Raw genomic sequence first — 23,150 nt, 5'->3', positions numbered from 1 at the left:
TTGTAAATGTAGTGTTATTTTATCCTTACTTTTCTTTAAAAAATCAAAATTCATTAAATTTTCCAAAATCGACAATTTTACAAATCATGACGTAATTTATGAATGTCACCTACATGGATCGTTTTATAGCTTGTGAATAGTCCATATTTATAATATAAGCCAAATTAACGCATAAAAGTTGAAAATTATCCACAAATTTTTTTTACCGATTTTGGCAACACCCCAATTTGGCAACATTAAATTCACCTCGTGTTGCCAAAATCGGTAAGAAACTGTATTAAAAAAGATGCTCAAAATCTCAACTTCAGATAAATTTCTTGCGAGAAAGGCAACATGGATATCGAAGAGATGGATATTATTTTAGATAAAAATTCAACCAACTAGTCATACAGTAAGCAACAAACATATAATTTAAAAAAGATTGCTTGAATTCCGGGATTAAATACAATCATACATTATTGAGAAAATGATATCTTGAAACGCACCAAAACTGGTACAAATTTCTAAGGGAATTATTTATTTGAATTCAACTTTTACTAACAGTTTTCAGTCTTATCCAAAACCCCTTCTTTCAAAATATGAGCACAGATTATTATACTGAATAAGATTTGCAATAACACCATAGAAATAAACAAAATATTGCGATGATTTACGGAAGTGCAAAAAAACCGATGGTACGGATAGAATAGAGACCACCGGTGCGGAAAGGCGACCGATCATTATTTTACTCACATTGAAACGAACGACCGGTGCGAAAATGGGTGGATAACGAAATTAAAAATCGTTAACGACGTGCTGTTGCGTGTGTAGTGTTAAGCCCACGAGTGGGCTTGGTCTAAGAAAGCTCCAAATGCATTGTTGCAATACTACATCTGGAATTGCGGTCCAATTGTTTACCATAATGCAAATGTTTGAAATTTTAATCCCAATGTCTGCATATCGTGCAGTGATAATTCGTGATTGAAAAATATTTATTTATTTATTTATTTATTTATTTATTATAATAGAGTATAACAGCACAAGTAACCTCCTAATGGTTTTCAAAGTATATGCTATTATTGATTATAAATAATGCCGATGTACTTTACTATTAATTGAAATATGAACTAACGCTGTTTTTAAATGAATTATAGTTTCTCTCACACCTACACGTTCTCGGTAATTGATTCCAGGCACTGATTGCACGATGACGAAACGAATCTTTTAGTCCACAAGAAGAGCATCTCGGAACAATCAATAAAGGACCTCTCATAGATCGTGCATATGAAAAGAAATTTTTTAGGTAGACTGGAGGGTCATTTAGAATTTTGAAAGTTTGTGTACAAACCCGAAGTTTTAGATGACTAGTGAAATTTACACCTAGTATAGCATTTGCATACCCGGATATATGATCATATTTGCTTAGGTTAAAAACATATCTTGTAACTGTATTGAAAGCTCGCTGAAGTTTCCTTAAATTCATTTTAGAGACTAGTGAATATAAGACATCCCCATAATTAAAAATCGGAACTATAAGGGATCTTGCCAAAAGCAGTCGTATATGCTGTGGAGTGCTACTTCTTACAGCAACGAGAGAGTGAAGAGCTTTGTACACTTTATTACATACAGCGTTCACTTGGTCTTTCCAGCTCATTTTGCTATCCATAATTAATCCAAGATTTTTCACAGTATCAGAGTATTCAATTTGGTCACTGCCCACTTTTATTTTGGGAGCACACGTTATTCTTGTACGTTGATTACAGAAAATAATTGCTTGTATTTTCTTCGAGTTCAATACCAACCCGTTGATTTTACACCAATCCAAAACCCTTTGAATATCGCTGTTAATTTTCATGATAGTATGCGCTAAATTGGACATTGAATCAGATAAATAAAGTTGACAATCATCAGCATAAAGATGGAATTTGCAATAATTTAGCACCAACGGTAGATCATTGATGTACATAGAAAATAGAAGCGGCCCTAGAATGGATCCCTGGGGTACACCACAGGGAACAAATATTCTGTCAGATGTTGTGTTATTGAAGTACACGTATTGTGAACGACGTGACAGATAAGAATTCAGTAAACCAACTGATAAAGAGTCCAGTTTGAAATTGTGTTTCAGTTTATCACAAAGAAGGCTATGACTAATTGTATCGAAAGCTTTACTGAAATCAAGTAGTGCCATGGCTGTGACCATCTTTTTATCTAGCGCTTCTCTAATATCGTTCTCAACCTTAATCAAAGCAGTCACAGTGCTACAAGATTTTCGATATCCTGATTGTAAGGGACACAACAAGTTATTATTTGATAGGTATTCCTTCAGTTGTTTAGAGAGGATCGACTCAAAAATCTTCGATAAAGCACACAAGATGCTAATCGGGCGAAATTCATTTTCGGTGGTTGGATTATCAACCTTTTCTATTGGAATGACTTTTGCAACTTTCCAAGCTTCCGGAAACTCACAGCAGGTTATACAATAATTCATCAAATTAGTAATGAGCGGTAAGGTAACTGGTAAATATATTTTTAGGATATTTAAAGGAATTAGGTCATCTCCGATCGAATCACATGATGCTGTAGCAAATTCTTCGAGAACTTCGTTGCAAGTTACTCCACGAAAAGAGAACTCTGAGTGTGACTCTGCACTATCAGAATTTTCAACAAAACTGACTGGTGTATAATGAGAAACAAAGTAATTGTTGAGGGTCGTAGCGTTCACATCTCCACCACGCATTCTGGTATTCGTTTGCGTCAGTCCTAAGCGTTTTATATTTTTCCATAACGTTTTGGCGGGTAAGTCCGCGTTAAGTTGAGAAGTGAAGTATTCGCGTTTAACGCGTTTGATTTCACGATTAGTCAAATTTCGTAAACAAGTAAAATTCTTCCATTTCCGAGTATTATTTTTATCTTTTTTCCAGCACTCATAAGCTTCAGAACGATTTTTAAACATTCGATTAATATAGTTGTTTATCCATGGATAACTAGGATCTCTAGCAACCTTTTTCTTCAAAGGAGCATGCCTATCAATAGCTGAGGTGTGCGGACTCAACTATTTGGTCATTCAATTTAAGCACGTACATTTTCTACCAGTGCTCCACGTTGTTGAGTTGCTTATCTCTATGGAGATTTATTTCAAAGTGTACGCATAAACTACTCCACACAAAGTTTAAACAGATGAATAACAGCAAAAGTTACAATTAAACGTAAATATTCAGCTGATTTGGTCCTATATGGGCTTGGAGGAATAATTTGCAAACATTGGGCAAGTTTTGCACAAAATTTTCAAATAAATAAACGTTAGAAAAACATTTTCGTATCTGATGGCAAAGTTTGTGTGTCATTTAACGTTTCACTTGTTTTAGCGTGACTAAACAAACCGAACTTGTATCCAGGCACACTCTGATCATTTTGGAGGTTTGGCAGCAGCTTGGCTGCTGTCAAATTTCAGTCCGCAATCCTCAGATCAATAGTAGAAAACAGCATTTCATTGAAGCATGTAAGTTTTTCGTTGACATCAGAACAGTAGTATATTCTATCAAAACAGCAATTGCGTAGATCAGATAGAAAAGAGTCAGTATTGATTTTCTGGTAGTCTCGGGCCCAGTATTCCACAGGTTTTGCTTTTGAATTTTTAAACCGATAGTCAACACAAACTAGATCATGATCGCTGATACCTCCAACAGACGACTGATAATCATTACTGATATTACCAGTGCAGTTACCTGATACCAAGTCAAGCACTGAAGATTGACAGCCAGACTTATGACAGGTTGGCCAAGTATCAATAAGTTTGAAAGACAATGAATTTAAATGTTCAACTAAACAACGAGTTTTCGGCGAATCATACAAGAGCATATTAACATTGAAATCTCCCATTACTAAAATATTAGCTTCTGTGGAATAGAGTTCTGAGATTTTGTTAAATACGGAATCTAATTTTGACACACCAATCTCTGGAGGCTTGTATACAACGCCACAAACTAACTTTGCGAGGCTAAGTTTAATGAACAAGTAGTCGACATCACAGTCTCTATCTGATTTACAAATAACAGAAAATTTTACATTGGATTTTACATAGAATGCAACACCTCCACCTCGCTTTTTCTTTTTATTGCAGCGGTCAGATCTGATTATTTTGTATCCTTGCAACTCAACAGATTTGCTAGTAATAGATGGTTTAAGCCATGATTCGGAAATGGCTAAAACAGTTAATTCAGAGTTTTCAAGCAGTGATCGGTAATTATCAATATTTTTAGTGAGGCTTCGAGCATTATGAACACCAATCTTTAAAAAATTGCGTGAGAACCTTTCAATCAATGACTTGGTTTGAGTATAATCTAAATGGTGCAAATTGACGCCCTTCTCATAAATCTGTTCATGAGAAAGTGCAGGGTGTGAGGGAAAAAACGACGGAGAAAAATCACAGTTTAAAAGTACATTGGCATCATTGTTACTTACATTCATTACATTGGCACAGTTTGATTGATCCGGACCCCGTTTTTTGGCTGAAACTCGCGAATTTCAACACCATCGGGCCAGTAAAAACGATCACCAATTACAGAGGCTAAATCCTCAGAAACACTTACTTTGAAAGAAATAAAGGACAATTCGTTAATGTTCTTATTTCTAGGAACAAGCTTCACACACTTCACTGTTGAATCATTAATAGTGACAGTTTCCCGGAGGTATTCATAACGTTTATTACATACATCACATGCGTGATGTTATCGTCGATAGTTGTTTGTTAAGGTCTATATACGCAAGAGTACTTGGAAGACCTAAAGCATCCGCGGAAATCGAGACTTTACAGAACTGTCTTCCATGGACCTGTAGGACGTTGCACCGCATCAGTAATGCAACAAACGTCCATTGATTATGCTTATGGATCTTAAGGCCTTTACTCGCGAAAGATCTTGGATTACCTAGAAAATCTTTGAAAATAACTTCTCTATAGAACCGTGTTCCATAAATCTGTATGATGTTACACCGTATAAGTAATGTAAAAGCAATTGATTATTTACGCTAGTATATTCAGGCCTTTACTTGCGGAAGTTCAGGATGACCTAGAACACGTTAACGGAATCTTGCGCCAAGGACCTGTAAGATGTTTTTATCGCATCAGTTATGTAACAACATTTCATTTTAATACTTGTAGACCTTGAGGCTTTTACTTGCAGAAGCTCTTGGATGATCTAGATTGTTTTTGGATAGTAGATCTCTACAGAACCATGCTTCATAGACCTATAGGATGTTACACGGCATCAGTAATGCAACAATTACCGATTGATTTTGTTTATGAATCTTGAGGTCTTTACTCGCAGAAGTTCTTGGATGCACTAGATCATTTTTCAAAATAATTTCTCTGCAGAACTATGCTCCATGGACCTGTAAGATGTTACACCGTATTAAAAATGTAAAAAAATCCATCAATTACGCTTGTATATCTTAAACTCTGCACTCTTGGAAAATCTGGATGGCCTAGAACATTTTTGGAAAACAGTTCTCTACAAAACCATGCACAATGCACTAGTGGGATTTTACACCGCATCAGTAATATTACAATATGATCTTAAGGCCTTACCTCGCGGAAGTTCTTGGATGACCTAGAACATCTTTGCAAATGACATCTCCGTGTTCCATAAATTTGTATGACTTTACACCGTATCAGTGATGGAACTACAATCCATCAATTACGCTTGTAGATCTTAAGGCCTTTATTCGCGGAAGTTCTTGGATGCCCTAGAATATCCTTGAAAACAACATCTCTTCAGAACTATACTCTAAAGACCTGTAAGATGTTGCTCCGTATCAGTAATGTAACTACAATCCATCGATTACGCTTGTAGATCTTAAGGCCTTTATTCGCGGAAGCTCTTGGATACCCTAGAATATCCTTGAAAACAACATCTCTTCACAGCTATGCTCCATGGACCTGTAGGGTTGTAGGTGCAGGACAGATCTAACGAGAGAAAATCTGTGCACGAAATGTTGTTCAGAATTCCTCACAGTTCCTCAGATTTTCTCCCATTTCTACTAAAGTGTGATCTGGCACCAATGTCAAACTGCAAAGTGTTGCGTGTGCTGAATGAAAATTGCAGTTTTAGGGATGTCTTTCAACAAATTTCGTCGATCATTGATGAAAAGAGTAATTCAGAATTTCTCAGAGTTGCTCTCGTTTGCACAGTGTCTTGCCCCTAGGTAGGGTGTTACACCGTATCAGTAATGTAACAAAACTCCATTTTTAACGCTTGTAGATCATGAATTCTTTATTTGCGGAAATTCTTGGATGACCTAGTGCACATTTGAGAAGTTTCTTTTCTACAGAACTATGATCCATGGATCTGTAGGATGTTACACCGCATCAGTTATATAGCAAAAAATAATTAATTACGCTCGTAGATTTTCAGGCCTGAACTTTTGGAAGTTCTTGGAGGTCCTAGAATATCTTTGAAAACTACGTCTCTACAGAACCATGTTCTAAGGACCTGTAGGATGTTGCACCGTATCAGTAATGTGACTACAATCCATCAATTACGCTTGTAGATGATCTTAAGGCCTTTATTCGCGAAAGTTCTTGGATGCCCTAGAATATCCTTGAAAACAACATCTCTTCAGAGCTATGCTCCATGGTCCTGTAGGATGTTGCATCGTATCAGTAATTCAACTACAATCCATCGATTACGCTTGTAGATCTTAAGGATCTGTACAATATCCTTAAAAATAAATTCTCTTCAGAACCATGCTCCATGGACCCATAGGGTGTTACACCGTATCAGTAATGCAACAAAAACCCTTTTGTTACGCTCGTAGATCTTGAATTCTTTATTCGCGGACATTCTTGGATAACCTAGAGCATATTTAGGAAGTAGTTTTCTACAGAACCATGCTCTATGGATCTGTAGGATGTTACACCACATCAATAACACAGAAACAATTAATTGGTTACGCTCGTAGATTTTCAGGCCTGTACTCTCGAAAGTTCTTGGTGGTCCTAGAATATCTTTAAAACTACGTCTCTACAGAACTATGCTCTAAGAACCTGTAGGATGTTGCACCGTATCAGTAATGTGACTACAATCCATCGATTACGCTTGTAGATGCCTTAAGATCTACAAGCGTAATCGATGGATTGTAGTCACATTACTGATACGGTGCAACATCCTACAGGTTCTTAGAGCATAGTTCTGTAGAGACGTAGTTTTATTAGCGGAAGTTCTAGGATGCCCTAGAATATCCTTGAAAATTACTTCTCTTCAGAACTATGCTCCATGGACCTGTAGGACGCTGAACCATACTCCAGAAATCACCTTTAGGAAAATCCCCATTTAACCCCTCCTATCCCCCCATATATTAAACATAATGTTCATAATGCAACTCACATGAGTTGCATTATGATTATTATACAATTATTTTTTTCCAAAGACATCTCATTTGAGTTGCATAATGAACAAGTACGGAAAAGAGGGTCATTATAATACTGAAATGAGTATTATAAAATGGAAATTCTAATACTGAAATGCATAATAGTTATTTATGTAACGAGTAGCAAAAAGTTGATTTTTTCAGCACGAGTCGTAGATTTACCCAACGAAGCTTGCCGAGTTGGATAAATACGAAGAGTGCTGAAATTCGAGTTTTGCAATGAGTTCCATTCAAAATTTTATGCAATATTTTTTTTTCATTATATAACTTATTTGAGATGCATAATATTCATAATGCAACCCAAACGAGTTGCATTATAAACAATATGCAACTTTTTTCATTATGCAACTAATTTTAGTTGCATAATGAACCGGTACGGAAAAGTAGACCATTATTATATTGAAATTATAGTATATAAATAGTATAATATTGAAATTATAATACTAAATTGCATGAAATTGTTAATAATATTGGAAATTTATCCATCTGAATATGAGAAAACCGTAATGTGTTTATTACGATTGTTTGTGCCCTCATACTGGTAAACAAAATCTCTGTCATATCCGGACTACTCCCAGTGGTTCCATCAAGAATTCCTGTAAATCTAAATATTATAAAAATTCCGGGATTCTTTTAGAAACTCGTAGAATTTCTTTGATTTTTTTTTTGGGGTTCCCTCAGAATTCTGGAAAAACTTGTAATTAAAAGGGTTTAAATGTTGCTAATTGACAAATTTAGAGATAAAATTTGGGAGAGATGAGTTTGTGAAAAAGGAGTGTTCATGGTATTGCTTCGGAGTCAGTTTGGCTTACTATTCCGCAAAATCGTTACATGTTCTGCGGCGTAGTTGGTTAAAGCGCCGGTCTAGCGATTACGATTTTTTCACAAACTTCATCTCTTAATTTGTCAGTTAGCATTCTTCTGTGTCTTCTAATTACGTTTTCTCTAATTAAGCTTCCTCAGCAAGTGTCAGACATGACTGCAAAACTGGTAAATGCTAGTGAAGGGCAGGAATCTTCAGGGGGAATGGCACTTCCTTTTCTAACCGAAAAATCCGCATATATCCGTCCCTAACCGTCACTAACCGCTGCTAACCGAGCAGCAGTTAGACGCGGTTAACGACGGTTAGCAACGGATAAATGCGGATTTTTTTCGGTTAGCAAAGGAGATGTCGTTCCCCTTGGGAATCTTTCAAAAAATCTATCGAGGAATCAATCTGAAATTTTCTTTGGAAATTAGATTTCTTTTTTATAAAATTCTAAAGGATTCATTTTTAAAAAAATGTTGCAGGATAACTCAAGAAATTCCCCCACGAATTTCATCAGATATCCTTCAAAAACTTCTTCAATAGATTCCCTCGAGCTATTTCTGAATTATTTCAAAGTGGAAAAACCATTGATATCTTATTATAATAGATTATTCTTCACGTTTCCAGAAATTCTTTTAGAAAATCCATCCATGAAATATTCAATATTTTCTGCTAGGGATTCCTTCTGCGATTTTCCTGAGAATTCCTAGAAACTTTAGTCCAGAGGTTTCATTAAATAATCCATTGAATAATCATTCATGAATTCCTCTTAAGTTTCCTAAAAATTCGTCCATAAAGTTCTATGGATTCGTTTCGAAGTACAGCATGAATTACTTGTAAAAATCGTCCAGGAATTTCTTCTAGAAAATCACCCACGGATTCCTTCAGAAAGTTTTCCAGGGATTCTTTTATAACATAATACATCCATGTACTTTTTAGAAAACATTCCTAAAATACTCTCGGGAAATTCTTCCAGGAACTTCTTTAAGAACATCAAAAGTTTTGAATTCCTTCAAAAATTTCTCAAATGATTTTTTAGAACATTTTTCTAAGTTTCTTTTAAAAATTCTTCAAGATAATCTTCTAGGGATTCTTTCCGGAGATTCTTTTTGAAAATCTTCTTTGGAATGAATCCAAACGTGCGATATATGCTCAAATCTAGACTCAAATTACTCCAGGAATTCAATATTTTTGGTATTATTTAGATTTTTATACTCAATAAACTTTTGAATGAGGAAATGAGCCAGGATAAAAATCTTAATAATACCAAAAATATAGGTTGTTTCAATTGCTTTGTTCAGCCAGCGATTTTTATCAGTAATTATTCTGTTGGTGTCTTTAGAAATTTATGCTGGTATTTCTTCACGAGCTTCTCCATACATTGCCGTTTTCAAGCTCGGTAGTTTAAAGCAAATTTGCTGCCGTTAGTCAGAATAGTGTGAAAGGTGAGTCGTGATGTTTTTTGAACTGTGATTTAATGATTTAGAGCTGCTGCAAGGCTCTTGTTTGATGTCAAATAATATGCAGCTGTAGATGCTCTTATTGGGTTCATAATCAACAACCATGTTTACAAATGTGAACATGGCGAACAATGGTAATTAAGTGAAATTATTACACTGCTAATCAGCAGCTTGTAGGGTTTACACTAGCATGCATTTGTGGCATTTACATTTAAAGTATAAGAAGTGTCAATTCTGATGATCAAGCATTAAGTGTGTACGAAGTGACAGGGAACGGTTGATAGGTGGAATGGTGGCGGAAGAGAAGCGGAGTGATCGGATCGGATTGTGGGCAGGATTTGGCCGCTGCGAATGTCCTCCCTGACTTAGACCCTACATCTGGCGACGAGGATGGGATGGAGATGGACATTCGCAGCGATCTGTGAAGAGTGTTTGTTTCATCCGGAGTTGGTATCATTTCATTATTATTTTTTCATTTCATTTTGCTGGTGGTTGGTCGCAAGGTTGCTCGGCAGTTTGCTTGCGGTGAGCAAGTGTCTATTGGGTGTAAGTATTAGTGTAATGTTGGTGAATGGCGATTACGTCACATGTTTGGAACCTTGATTTGTTGAGTAAAGTTTTTGACGGGCAGATCATAAAGCTGAACTTTCGAATAGAGTGAGGTTTTGCTGGTGCTTGCCGTGTTTTGTTTACGGAAAAGTGGCGCAGCTTGTGATGATGATGCCCTCATGAAGTGAGCGAGGACGTGAGGGGAGAGTGAGACACATCAAATGGTTATGGCATAGGTTCCTAAACTTTCCGGTGCGCGACCTCCTATTGCCAGCAGATGCACTTTTCATGGCCCACAGTTTGGGAAACCATGTTTTTCTGGCATAGGCGAGAAAAACATTCTGCTTGTGATCGTGATGGGTTACCGTATCGTGAGAATGATAGCCATAGGTTGTTGACCTAAGGACATGCATTGAGACTGTGATAAATGAGTATCTCAGATTTATAGTTTTTGTAGGTATCCTAATTGATTGCTGGTTTTGTGTTATTGACCGTTGAGGGTTGCCGGTCTAATGGGAGGTCATGGCGGGGAGCCGCCCAAGGGACTTGCAAGTTGCCAGTCGAAATGAATATTGTAACCGTGGCGGGTTGCCGGTTGAAGGAAATGTGTTATACAAGGAGTAGGTTACCTTTGCGATTCCTGCAAGCAGCGTGCTTGGGAACTAGGTAATATTTCCAAGGCTTGAGGGCGCCTGGAAAAAAAAAGTTTACCTTGGAAGTTCCTGCAAGCAGGGTGCTTGGGAACAAGGTAATATTTCCAAGGCTTGAGGGCGCCTGGAAGTCGAGTAGTTTACCTTGGCAGTTCTTGCAAGCAGGGTGCTTAGGAACAAGGTAATATTTCCATGGCTTGAGGGCGCCTGGACAAAGAGAAGTTTACCTTGGAAGTTCCTGCAGGCAGGGTGCTTGGGAACAAGGCAATATTTCCAAGGCTTGAGGGCGCCTGGAAGAAGAGTAGTTTACCTTGGCAGTTCTTGCAAACAGGGTGCTTGGGAACAAGGTAATATTTCCATGGCTTGAGGGCGCCTGGAAAAAGAGTAGTTTACCTTGACAGTTCTTGCAAGCAGGGTGCTTAGAAACAAGGTAATATTTCCAAGGCTTGAGGGCGCCTGGAAGAAGAGTAGTTTACCTTGGCAGTTCCTGCAAGCAGGGTGCTTGGGAACAAGGTAATATTCCCAAGGCTTGAGGGCGCCTGGGAAAAGAGTAGTTTACCTTAGCAGTTCTTGCAAGCAGGGTGCTTGGGAACAAGGTAATATTTCCATGGCTTGAAGGCGCCCGGAAAAAGTGTAGTTTATCTTGACAGTTCCTGCAAGCAAGGTAATGTTTACATGGCTTGAGGGCTCGCTTGAGGGCGCCTGGAGGAGGAGTATGTAGTTTACCTTAACAGTACCTGCAAGCGGGATACTTGGGAACATAGTAATATTTCCAAGGCTTCAGGGTGCTAAAATAAAATTGAATCGCCTTCACAACTTCTGCTAGCATTGTGCTCGGGAAAACGCCTGGAAGATGGTTATTTCACCCGAAGGTTTCTGCAAGCATTACGCTTGGAAACGAAAAGAAATTTTATGGCTGTAAAGTGAATGGGTTGTTCTGTTGAGAAATGGAACAAGACTTGCGGACAAGACTTGTGGGAAAAAGGAAATGGAGTTGGTTGCCGCGTTACTACATGCATAGTTTAAATATATTGTGCAACGGGGGTCCGTAAAGAGAAACATATAGCAGACCATAATTGGGTTCATGACGTGGGAGACAAGAAGATTGTTTTTGAAAAGTCAGAAGAGATAAAACTTTGTTTACCTGATGTTTCACACTGGGCTGTGAGAAGTTCAAGTTCAGATTGTGCATTGCTTTGAGCGTTTAGAGCACAACCAGGATGTTGATTGACAAAAGTTTTGTTATGTAGCGTGGAATTGATACAAAACAAAGGCTACTTGAATATTGAGTAGCAAGGATAAATTTGGGGGATCTGGAGTTAGCTCAAAAGAAAAAAACAATGATAAAAGCCTTCTCGAGGTCCAGTCAAAAAAAAATCAATGTTTAGGGAATTCTCTTTTGAGAGCAAAATTTTGTAAATTAGATGTAATGAAAATTTGAGGGCCATAACTGAGCAAACATATATGAGTGAATTTTTGTACAGCCTAGACACACGCAAGTGACAAGAAGTGCGCCACGAAACACTCACATACTTGCACAAACGTTCTGTATACAGCGAGGTATACAGAAGCTGCGATGCGACGGCGGTCAAACTCGTTTTGACATCGATTTTGACATTGACAGTCCTTTTTAGTTGGCTTTACCCCAACCAATAAACATCCAACCATCGAGACAGCCCATCTAACGAGCCGCCAACGAGCGAATCGGCACTGTATTCATTGTTCGGTGTTTTGTTGAGCGATAGTACCAGCAAGGGTATGGTAGTGATTTTTCAAGGCAGTTAAGTTCACGGAGTGCAAATGAACCCCGGTAACCAGTGCATATTTCATGATTGCGCCATTTAGAGTCAGATGGGGTGTAGAGGTCCCATTATACATGACACATATTTGGCCTAATAAGCCGAACAAATAGGCAACACAACATGAATCATGACAACCTTGGATAAATGTTGGACTACAATCGCAAACATTTGCCAATGTATAATGAGATTTCAATACGCTTAATTTGATTTACACGAAGGACAAATACACGGTTATAAACATCGTTTAGTCCCGACTAAACCTTCAATACCATTATCTTTGGTACTTCGTAGACTATTGCAGCATAGTCATATTGAACATTCATATGGGATGAAGGGTTTGCATATACAGTCGGAACTCGCTCGTTGAGCCACAACCTCCACCCAACCAACGGATTCGATTCGCTAGTTGGGTGAAATGACAGCAGCACAAGGGGCGTGTGCATTGTTTTTTTAATCATGTTTAGGTTGGAAGTCAAAAGTAAAATTTTTCAATTTGTTTTACATTTAGAGCAAAACTGATACGTTTTGCAAGACACATATATGTCCAATGCGAGAAATAATTATTTTCACCCATTTTCAGTCGGTGAAGTGAAAATATAGATGTTTATGAAACCACCCGGACCAAAAGCAAGCACAAAACACTTTCAATGATCGACAAAATAAAGATTGCCGATGTTTTGCATTTGTTTCGAAGTAATTGTACAAATTCTTTTTTTTTTAAGAAATATGAAATAGAAATTCTTCTCGATTATCAGTAAAGTTTAGGAAACCAAAAACTCATTAGCTCGCCCCTCGGAATTACAGATTGGTTGTCATTTTCAGCTTGACATTGAATTATGACATCCAGGTACTTTTTAGTTGGCAGACAGCTCAACTAACGGGGCCCCAACTAAAAAGCCACCCAACTATTAAGCCCCCAACCAGCGAGTCATGACTGTATTTAGATTCCTGGAATTGGTCAGTTGATCATTGAAACGAATTTCTTTGGGACTCGCCGCGTCAAGCAATAATGGAACTTTTCACTAGCGGTTCTTAACATTGGAACAGCACTGGAGTTTCATGGAGTTTTGACATACACACAAAGCGTGGACGTGCACAGTTTAGTGTGTATACAGTGGTGCTCTACTGCTCTCTATGCATCTTATTTTCGCTTCGTGCCTGCCGCAGCTGCCACACGAAGCGCAGTTTCGTGTTCAAAGGAATCGCTAAAGAAATTTCCTGCAATTTCTTGTAGACTTTCTACAGTGACTGTCATTTGAATGTTTATTTTTTCGCAACTGCGTACTTCGAGTGGTCTTTCTATGTGTAGATATTTTTCTAAAATTGTACATTATTTTGCTTAGTTTTGTACCGGCTCTGCTTGTACACATATGGACACTAGGGGCGGGACCGACTCTAATACTGCCTAATAAATATTAATGTCCTAATCTTCACCGTTCATCGAAATATTTTTTCGGAAGTATGTCATGACTTTTCATCTAGGGGCAAGACACTGTGCAAACGAGAGCAACTCTGAGGATTCTGAGTTACTCATTTTATCGATGATCGATGAAATTTCTTGAAAGACATCCCCAAAACTGCATTTTTTATTCAGCATGCGCAACACTTTGCAGTTTGACATTAATGCCAGACCACTTTTTGGCATAAATGGGAGAAATTCTGAGAAACTGTGAGGAATTCTGAGCAACACCTTGAACACAGATTTGCTCTCGTTAGATCTGTCTTGCCCCTAGCTTTTCATGCAACAACCAACTGTCACAAATATGTGAGGTGCAAATACGGTTTCGTGTTATTTTTTTCTACAATTTATTCGACTAAAACATTAATTTCTCTTGATTATTTTAGCTTTGAAAACATTCTTCGAAGCTTCAACCTACATCATCGGGACCCGATTTTAGAATCTCCGTGGCAGTGCTTGAGAACTTCAAAAAAAAAGGCTCCATTAAAATACTCATAGAATAACGTTTGATACTGTCGATTGCAAACTTGGGTGTTCAATAAATAATGTCAGTGTAAGTTGGTGCGTTATCACTGCTAGGTCTAGGCTTTTGAGTCAAGCTAATTTAATATTGGTAAAGGAGTATTCTCCGGTATTGCGACTTCAGTTTTATATCAAATTTTCAGATCAAACGGTCCGGACACATACATAACAAAAAACTTTTGCGTAAAAGATGTACGTACGGTTAGTAACACTACTGTTTGATGATCATGTGTGCCAGCGCATAGCTTCCCAATTGCCACTTGCAGGCGCTTTAATTTATCTACGAAATGCGAGGTGACTTAGAGGCTAGGGGGTCGCGACAGCCAAGTTTGGGCACCGATGCACCGGCGATATGCCCCAAGTTGGTTCTCTTGATATGAGAAGCAAAATAATAGAACAACGTTGGATCGATTTCCGCTTTCTAGTGCTGATATATTTCATAACACATTATTGCGATGAAGCACAACGATCATTCAGTCATTTCTTTCTGTTGACATTTCGTCAATTCAGTTCAATCGGCGTGGCTTACTTTGTTCAAATATGGTTCGGCTCAGGGATTAATATTTCCTAATACCTCTAATATCGCTAATCAATATTAGAGCTGTCCCGCCCCTAGTATGGACATTACTAATCTTACGAATTTTCGCCGAAAATTAGAAACAGATAAACGTGGAAAATAAATTAAAATATAGAAGATGCATATATTTTTTGGTGTGAATACGCATGGTTGATTTACCTACAGAGTATCAGAGGCGTATCTATGGTGTTTATATCAAATAGCAAGAATTTGCAATCAGTGTTGTGCTACCAACTCCTCCTCGTCAATTCTCCAGGACTAATTATTTTAGGAATAATTGGGGTGTGGTCACAGACAACTTCTTTTATGGTGTGGTGACATTTCGAGAGTAATTCCATAGGAATGATTTGATGCGGCAGATATTGTAACTGTTTATGATAAGCTTTGCAAGTATGTACGTGTTTTGTTTTAGAGGACTTAATGCAAAATTAGTTGGAAATGGTATATGAGAGCGGATTTAGTAGTAAAACGATTTCTGTGTTCGTTTTCTATTTGTAATTGGCTGAGGGTGGTTTTGAGCCAATGTGATATACCACATTGGTTTTGAGCGGCAATTTTTAGTGTACTCTATCTGATAATAACTATCGGCGTAACTACCTTGCAGAATTATGTACTGTTTTAGGAATGGATGAGTTCTTTTAAAATCAAGTACTGTTCCATCTGTTCAGCGAGGAGCTCTCAATTTCATCCTACCCAAAACAAAGGATTGACGCGTTGTCTGCTTTGTTTATTATTTTATATTTTTTGTTGGAAGTGAGCACATGATAACAAGAAGAACGAAATCAATCGATGCCCTAAACGCTTTGTTTTCGAGTAGGATAAATTAGGAAACGTAGCATGGCTCCGTGACCCTACCGACTTGAGTAAGTTTTCATTTAGTTGAACATATCAAGGATTGTGTTTAGACGTCAACGTCACAACAGTACATATCTGCCTATTTCTCAAGTCAATTTGTTAGAAAAAAATCATGAGTTTCTCTAGAATTTGTTCATTTAAAGAAGGGTAGGGGTGTAGGGTTTACACTAGCATGCATTTGTGGCATTTACATTTAAAGTACAGTCATGACTCGCTGGTTGGGGGCTTAATAGTTGGGTGGCTTTTTAGTTGGGGCCCCGTTAGTTGAGCTGTCTGCCAACTAAAAAGTACCTGGATGTCATAATTCAATGTCAAGCTGAAAATGACAACCAATCTGTAATTCCGAGGGGCGAGCTAATGAGTTTTTGGTTTCCTAAACTTTACTGATAATCGAGAAGAATTTCTATTTCATATTTCTTAAAAAAAAAAGAATTTGTACAATTACTTCGAAACAAATGCAAAACATCGGCAATCTTTATTTTGTCGATCATTGAAAGTGTTTTGTGCTTGCTTTTGGTCCGGGTGGTTTCATAAACATCTATATTTTCACTTCACCGACTGAAAATGGGTGAAAATAATTATTTCTCGCATTGGACATATATGTGTCTTGCAAAACGTATCAGTTTTGCTCTAAATGTAAAACAAATTGAAAAATTTTACTTTTGACTTCCAACCTAAACATGATTAAAAAAACAATGCACACGCCCCTTGTGCTGCTGTCATTTCACCCAACTAGCGAATCGAATCCGTTGGTTGGGTGGAGGTTGTGGCTCAACGAGCGAGTTCCGACTGTATAAGAAGTGTCAATTCTGATGATCAAGCATTAAGTGTGTACGAAGTGACAGGGAACGGTTGATAGGTGGAATGGTGGCGGAAGAGAAGCGGAGTGATCGGATCGGATTGTGGGCAGGATTTGGCCGCTGCGAATGTCCTCCCTGACTTAGACCCTACACAGCTGAACAAAACGATTAAACCAGTATTCTTAAACTATGTTTAAGCTACTTGTTCCACTGTGAATAATTTGCGGAATAACGGCATCTAATGTGTCGGAAACAGCTTAAGTCTTAAGTCTTCGTACATTATTACAACACTATTAGGCTATTGTTGAAAATATCTAAACAACTTTCATTAAACTTTTTTCGATTAGTTGTTCAATTAACAAAAATATGATGAACAAAAATGCTGTTTCCGCTGTTTGAAATAAATATTTATTTGACACTTTTTTCAACACATACTGTTGTTCAACTGTTAGCGCTTTTATAGAACACTTGTTAAAATGCCATGCTTGTTAGTTGGTCTGAATTGTTACTTGGGATGCCATCTGAAGGAACCAGAATTTTCTCCAGGAATTCCTCCATAATTTAGTTTAGAAATCCAAAAATGTTGTATTTTGTATAAAATGTTGTTTTTGTTTTATTAAAATTTTTTTTTTTTTTTATCTAGTTCGTTTATTTGGGGCTCAATCGCGTATAACGCTTTACGGAGCCGAGGATCTTTCTTTGTACTTAATAGTATACATTATACAGAGTAATAACTTTTTAATGATATCTGTTAGTAATGGGTGGAAGCCAGGGTACTCGTGGCAGCTCGAGGTTAGAAGGTCACATTTTGAGGGATGGACAGGGTAAGGATTGGGCCAAAGGTTTCACTGCTGCTCATCCGGGGGTGAATCGCATCTTGCTAGCGTATTCGGTGCCTTGTGGTGTTGGTACCAACTTGTTGTGGGACTTGGTCTTCCGGATGGCCAGGAGCAGCTTGGTAACACAAAGAGGACAATGTTTTATTAAAATTTTCAACCTGGTTCGTATCCCCATTTAGAAGTTTATTGAACGGTTGTTTCAGATTTTTTTTTCAGAAATAGGGTCCTAAAATTAAAGACGAAATCTCGCTTATATCGAATAATACGATCAAGCATGGTATTCTAATCGGAATTGTACTTTACTCGAACTTGAAAAACAAAGGAATAATGAGAAAATTCGAAATAAGTAAAATGGTAAATAGTTCTACTTTTACATTTGAGGTCAACCTTGTGTGACTGAGCTCGACATTTTTCGCACTGGGATTTCAAAAATGTTCCTACACGGATCCGCCAAACTACCCAAAATTGAGTTCTTTTGACGCAATCCCATAGTGGTTTCTGCTTTTGGTTGTGTTGCGTGTACGTACACGCTGCATTACACGAACACCACTTGAGTTACTGGTTGAAAATAGTAAACAAAGATCAGCTGTTCCCAGCAAAATCAAATGGGCATATTTTCAACCAGTAGATTTGCATTAGTGTTCGTGACACCGCGCTGCGAAACCACTATAGTTCGGCCCAATAAGTCAAATTTGAGTAAATCGATTAAACTCACACTAGGTAAATTGCCTTCACCTCCAGCAAAAACATTTACTTAAGAGTAGGTAAATTCAACCCAAGACCCCCCCCCTCATTCAACCCAAATTTGAGTAAACCTGCATTTACCCAAAATTGGCTTATTGGGCTCAAGGACCCCCGTTGGGTAGATGCATCTCTGTTTTTGACAAGAAAGAGGGAAAACAACCTAATTTTGGGTAACTAGTTTATTCGATATACTCAGCTTTGAGTAAAATCGACTCAAAAATTAGGTAGTTTGATTTCTCCGTGTATCTAACATACACGGTGAAAAAAAATCACTCAAAGTATGTGTTATAAGCTAGGGACGAGACAAAAGGCTAAAAAAATAAAAAATATATATTTTCACCCATAGTGGTTTCGCAGCGCGGTGTCACGAACACTAATGCAAATCTACTGGTTGAAAATATGCCCATTTGATTTTGCTGGGAACAGCTGATCTTTGTTTACTATTTTCAACCAGTAACTCAAGTGGTGTTCGTGTAATGCTGAGAGAGAGGAGACAGCTGGCTTCGATTGCGTGCTACTTAATGTCAAGGAGGACCTGTCACAAACTGTCACCGCGAACCGAGCTGAAAATTGCACATTGATGGTGTTGAGTGGCCAAATATTCAAAAGATCTTATTAAAATTTCGCTCCGTTTGTTGTAATTATAAAAGATAAAACATTAATGATCAGTTTTTCTCGACCAGCACAATGAATCCATTTATTTTCCATGCTCTGTCGCAACAAACTCAATATGCAAATCATTTTTGACCAATAATATATTTTCAAACCATTGTGCGGCCCACAAAGTTGTAAAAAGAAGTAAGAAGAAGACATGTCAACATCGTGGCTGTCAGTGAGCTGTCTCCTCTCTCTCAGGACAGATCTAACGAGAGCAAACCTGCACGGAACTACAAATCAGTAACAAATTTTGAAAACGACGTATAATCAATGCTACACCACGCTACACCATTGATTATACGTCGTTTTCAAAATTTGTTACTGAAATCAACCCAAATTCAAGTTCCTTTGACGCAATCCCGCACCTGTGTGCTGAATGAAAATTGCAGTTTTGGGGATGTCTTTCAACAAATTTTGTCGATCATCGATAAAGAGAGTAACTCACACGCTAAGAAAAAGTTACTCTAAAATGAGTAAGATTCACACAAAACTGAGCTAAACTGGAACAGCTCAAATAATGAGTAAATTGCATTTCCAGCGATAGCGCTGGCTTAAGTGCAAAAATCCAACTGGTTTAAGCCGTATAATATTCTTCGCATCATCAAGAATATTATACGGCTTAAAGTGATGAGATTTTCGCACTTGGGCCAGCGCTATCGCTGGAAAAAAAATTTACTCAATTTTGAGTTGTCCCACTTTAGCTCGAAAATGAGTGAATTTTCTGACCGTGCAGAATTCCTCAGAGTTGCTTTCGTTTGCTCAGTGTCTTGCCCCTAGTGTCTTGCCCCTAGCTCCGTACATGTGCTGAATGAAAATTTTCGTTCTAGGGATGTCTTTCAACAAATTTCGACGATCATAGATAAAAAGAGTCCCTCCGAAATTGTTGCTGTCGTTTGCACAGTGTCTTACCTCAAGGCTATCATATGAAATTTGAAAAAATCAATTAAAAAAAATGTTTTATTAAAATTTTGATCGATTTTTGTTTTCATGTGCACCACTATCATATACCCTAGATGACCGGTCTACATCAGAATCGCATGTCGTTGAGTCGCGAACTGATGACGTTTCAAACTGTCAAAAAACAACAACAATCCATTCGCAGATGCTGTTTTTGTGTGGTCATCGGTGCAAAATTTAATTTTAATTATTAATTTATCGCTAGTTTTCTTACAAATCATCAATCCATTCCGTCGAACAATGATATCAATGTAAAAGCAACGTTGCCGAACAATGGGATTCCTCGAGGATACGTTAATAATTCTGATTTCGCAGGTTTGTATCGGTCGTTTGTGCTAGAGGAGGGGGACCAACTATTTACTAACCGGCTTTTTGCTGTCGTGGTTTGTTGTAGGTGTGCTTCTTCATCGGAGGATGGATATTCTTCGTGAAGCAACTGTTCCGGAACTACGAGATCCGGCATGTGTTCGTGCAGCTGGTGTTCTCCTCCACGTTTGCCCTCTCGCTGACGATGTTCGAGCTGATCATATTCGAAATCATCGGCTTTCTAGACTCCAGTTCGCGGTACTTCCACTGGCGGTTGGGCTTGACGCTGCTGCTTTTTATGGTGATTGCGTTGATTCCGTACGTGATAGTGTACTCTTCTATTAGTAACATTCGGATAGGTGGGTGTAGTTTCACTGTTTACGGAATTGGGATTAGAATTTTAACATGTTTTCGAATCAATTTCAGTGCCTCAAAGATGGGTCCAACCGTTAAGTACGGTGCTCTGGTTCTGCTATCTGTATGTTTTCTGGAGGATCGGAGATCCATTCCCGCTGTTAAGTGTCAGCAAAGGGATCTTTACGATCGAGCAAGCCGTGTCCCGGATAGGAGTGGTGGGTGTAACGGTGATGGCCGTGCTGTCCGGGTTTGGTGCCGTAAATTATCCGTACACGAGCATGTCGTATTTCATTAGGCCAGTATCGCAGAGTGATGTAGCCAATATCGAGCGAAGATTGATGCAAACAATGGACATGATCCTGGTGAAGAAGAAGCGCATTGCTCTGGACAGAAGGAGAACGAAGCCGAATGCAAAACCCGGTATTTGGGGCATGATTAGCAGCGTTACGCAAAGACCACCGGGAGCCGAGAGTATGATTCAATGTACAAAATCTCACTTCAAAGGAAGGTAATTAATTTTTGCATTCATTTCAGATATCGGACAGCTGAGGTTGGAAATATCAGCCCTGGAGGAACTCTCCAGGCAACTGTTTCTGGAAGCACATTCTATGAAGAATATGCAGGAAAGAGAACGGTGGGCTGGTACCTTGCAGGGGAAATACTTCAACGTGCTGGGTCATTTTTTCAGCTTATATTGCTTGTGGAAGATCTTCATCGTAAGTATCATCGTATTGTTTCAGCAAATGTTTTCAGAGCCCTTACGTATCGTACCTCTCGGATAAAGTAAAAAATAACTGTGTCACCAAATCAAATTCAGGTGATATGGGGCACCGTGTTATTTTCCCTGTCGCCCCTCTCATATAATGTGCCTCGCAATTTTGAAGATAGTAATCTCGATTTCTATCGCACTGAAGATGCATGTATGCGAAAGGGGACAGTTTAAAAGTATCATGTTTTGTCCTGTCTAAGGCCTAGTTCAGAGGCTTCAACGCTACTCAGCTTCGGGCTAGTAACCTTTCAAAAAAAGACAGTATGAAGTTACAAAAAATGACAATTGAATTTTGACTTTTCTAGTGCACAATCAATATCATCTTCGACCGAGTGGGTAAGAAAGATCCCGTTACAAGGGGCATCGAAATCGCCGTCCACTGGTGCGGTTTCGACATGGACATAGCCTTCTGGAGTCAACACGTGTCTTTCATGCTTGTCGGATGCATTGTGGTGACATCGATTCGGGGTCTACTGTTGACCCTGACTAAGGTGAGTTTTCTTAGGATAAAGTTTCTAAGATCCCAATCGTAAATTGTATTTCTTTCACAGTTCTTTTACAAAATATCCTCGAGCAAGTCATCCAACATAATCGTGTTGGTATTAGCCCAACTGATGGGTATGTACTTCTGCTCCTCGGTTCTGCTAATGCGAATGAACATGCCTGCCGAGTACCGAGTCATCATAACCGAGGTGCTCGGAGGTTTGCATTTTAACTTCTACCACCGCTGGTTCGACGTAATCTTTCTGGTAAGTGCCCTGACGACCATAGTGATTCTCTATCTACTTCACAAACCGCCAAACGTCGACACGAGTATGTAACTTCTACCAATCGAGTCAAACCTAGGGATCTAGACAAAAGAGTACTGCTGTTGTAAATCTTCTTTTTAGTTGTAAGTTTATCGAAGTAGATCACCGCTATAAAGAATATAATCAACTCATAAGCAATGAAACGTTAGCCTATGGCAAACCTATCTGAATGACAAATGATTTCCACTAAGCTGCTAGGAGCTGTCCAAGCATCGATACAGGCTTGCTTGGCTAGTGATCTCACGTTTCAAGATCGTACTGCAAATCGAACAATGCCTCTATGGCACTTCTAGGACGGTGTTTCAATTACGCTGTAATCATTTCGTTTCGCAACTGGATGTAAATATATTTCTAGGATAGACGACGACACGTGACCAAGAAACACTTAGCACGTTATGATGTAGGCGAAATATAACAACACATATACAACTAACAATCTTTATATATGTGTTATGCTATTATTTGATGACTTCCTTAGGTTTGAATTCCTCTTTACAAGATAGGGCCGCGGCGTGATCTTCAAAACTCAAAATAATATAAATTTCTTACGCAAATGTTTGAAAGGGGATCTTGTTAATTCCTTTGGTTGATGGTTTGTACAAATAAGACCTTGGCGGACTACATTCTTCTGGATGCATTCACGGGTAGAATTTTATCTTGTCCACAAAATTATTATGATTTCATCGTTTTTGTTTTTCAAGGTTTCTCTTTGACACAAATACAAGACAAGATTGATTGTCTTCATATAAATAATACGTTTCTGTCTTCTGATAGATTGATTTATCTTTATTTGAGAGACTTTCAGCCCTTGGCTGGTTCGTCT

At 38.3% G+C, this 23,150-nt stretch overlaps 1 protein-coding gene across 1 annotated transcript; it reads left to right on the top strand.

Annotated features, from left to right (window-relative positions):
* The first annotated feature begins 20,201 nt into the window (after positions 1 to 20,201).
* On the top strand, positions 20,202 to 22,769 carry LOC109418562 (Golgi pH regulator). The gene is made up of 6 exons (XM_019692770.3): positions 20,202 to 20,401; positions 20,481 to 20,751; positions 20,819 to 21,220; positions 21,284 to 21,465; positions 21,824 to 22,009; positions 22,070 to 22,769. Exons 1-6 carry the CDS (start codon positions 20,360 to 20,362, stop codon positions 22,337 to 22,339), a joined length of 1,353 nt encoding a protein of 450 aa, XP_019548315.1. The 5' UTR covers positions 20,202 to 20,359; the 3' UTR covers positions 22,340 to 22,769.
* The last annotated feature ends 381 nt before the right edge of the window (positions 22,770 to 23,150 follow it).

This window comes from Aedes albopictus, chromosome 3, assembly GCF_035046485.1.
Source record: "Aedes albopictus strain Foshan chromosome 3, AalbF5, whole genome shotgun sequence".
Classification (NCBI taxonomy): Eukaryota; Metazoa; Arthropoda; class Insecta; order Diptera; family Culicidae; genus Aedes; species Aedes albopictus.
The sequence above is the reverse complement of the archived record's forward strand: the minus strand, read 5'-3'. Positions and strand labels throughout refer to the sequence as shown.

Coding starts and splice junctions, on each gene's coding strand:
- LOC109418562 (XM_019692770.3), top strand. CDS start 20,360: ATGGGATTCCTCGAGGATACGTTAATAATTCTGATTTCGCAG. Junction 20,402..20,480: donor TAATAATTCTGATTTCGCAG/GTTTGTATCGGT, acceptor GGTTTGTTGTAG/GTGTGCTTCTTCATCGGAGG. Junction 20,752..20,818: donor TATTAGTAACATTCGGATAG/GTGGGTGTAGTT, acceptor AATCAATTTCAG/TGCCTCAAAGATGGGTCCAA.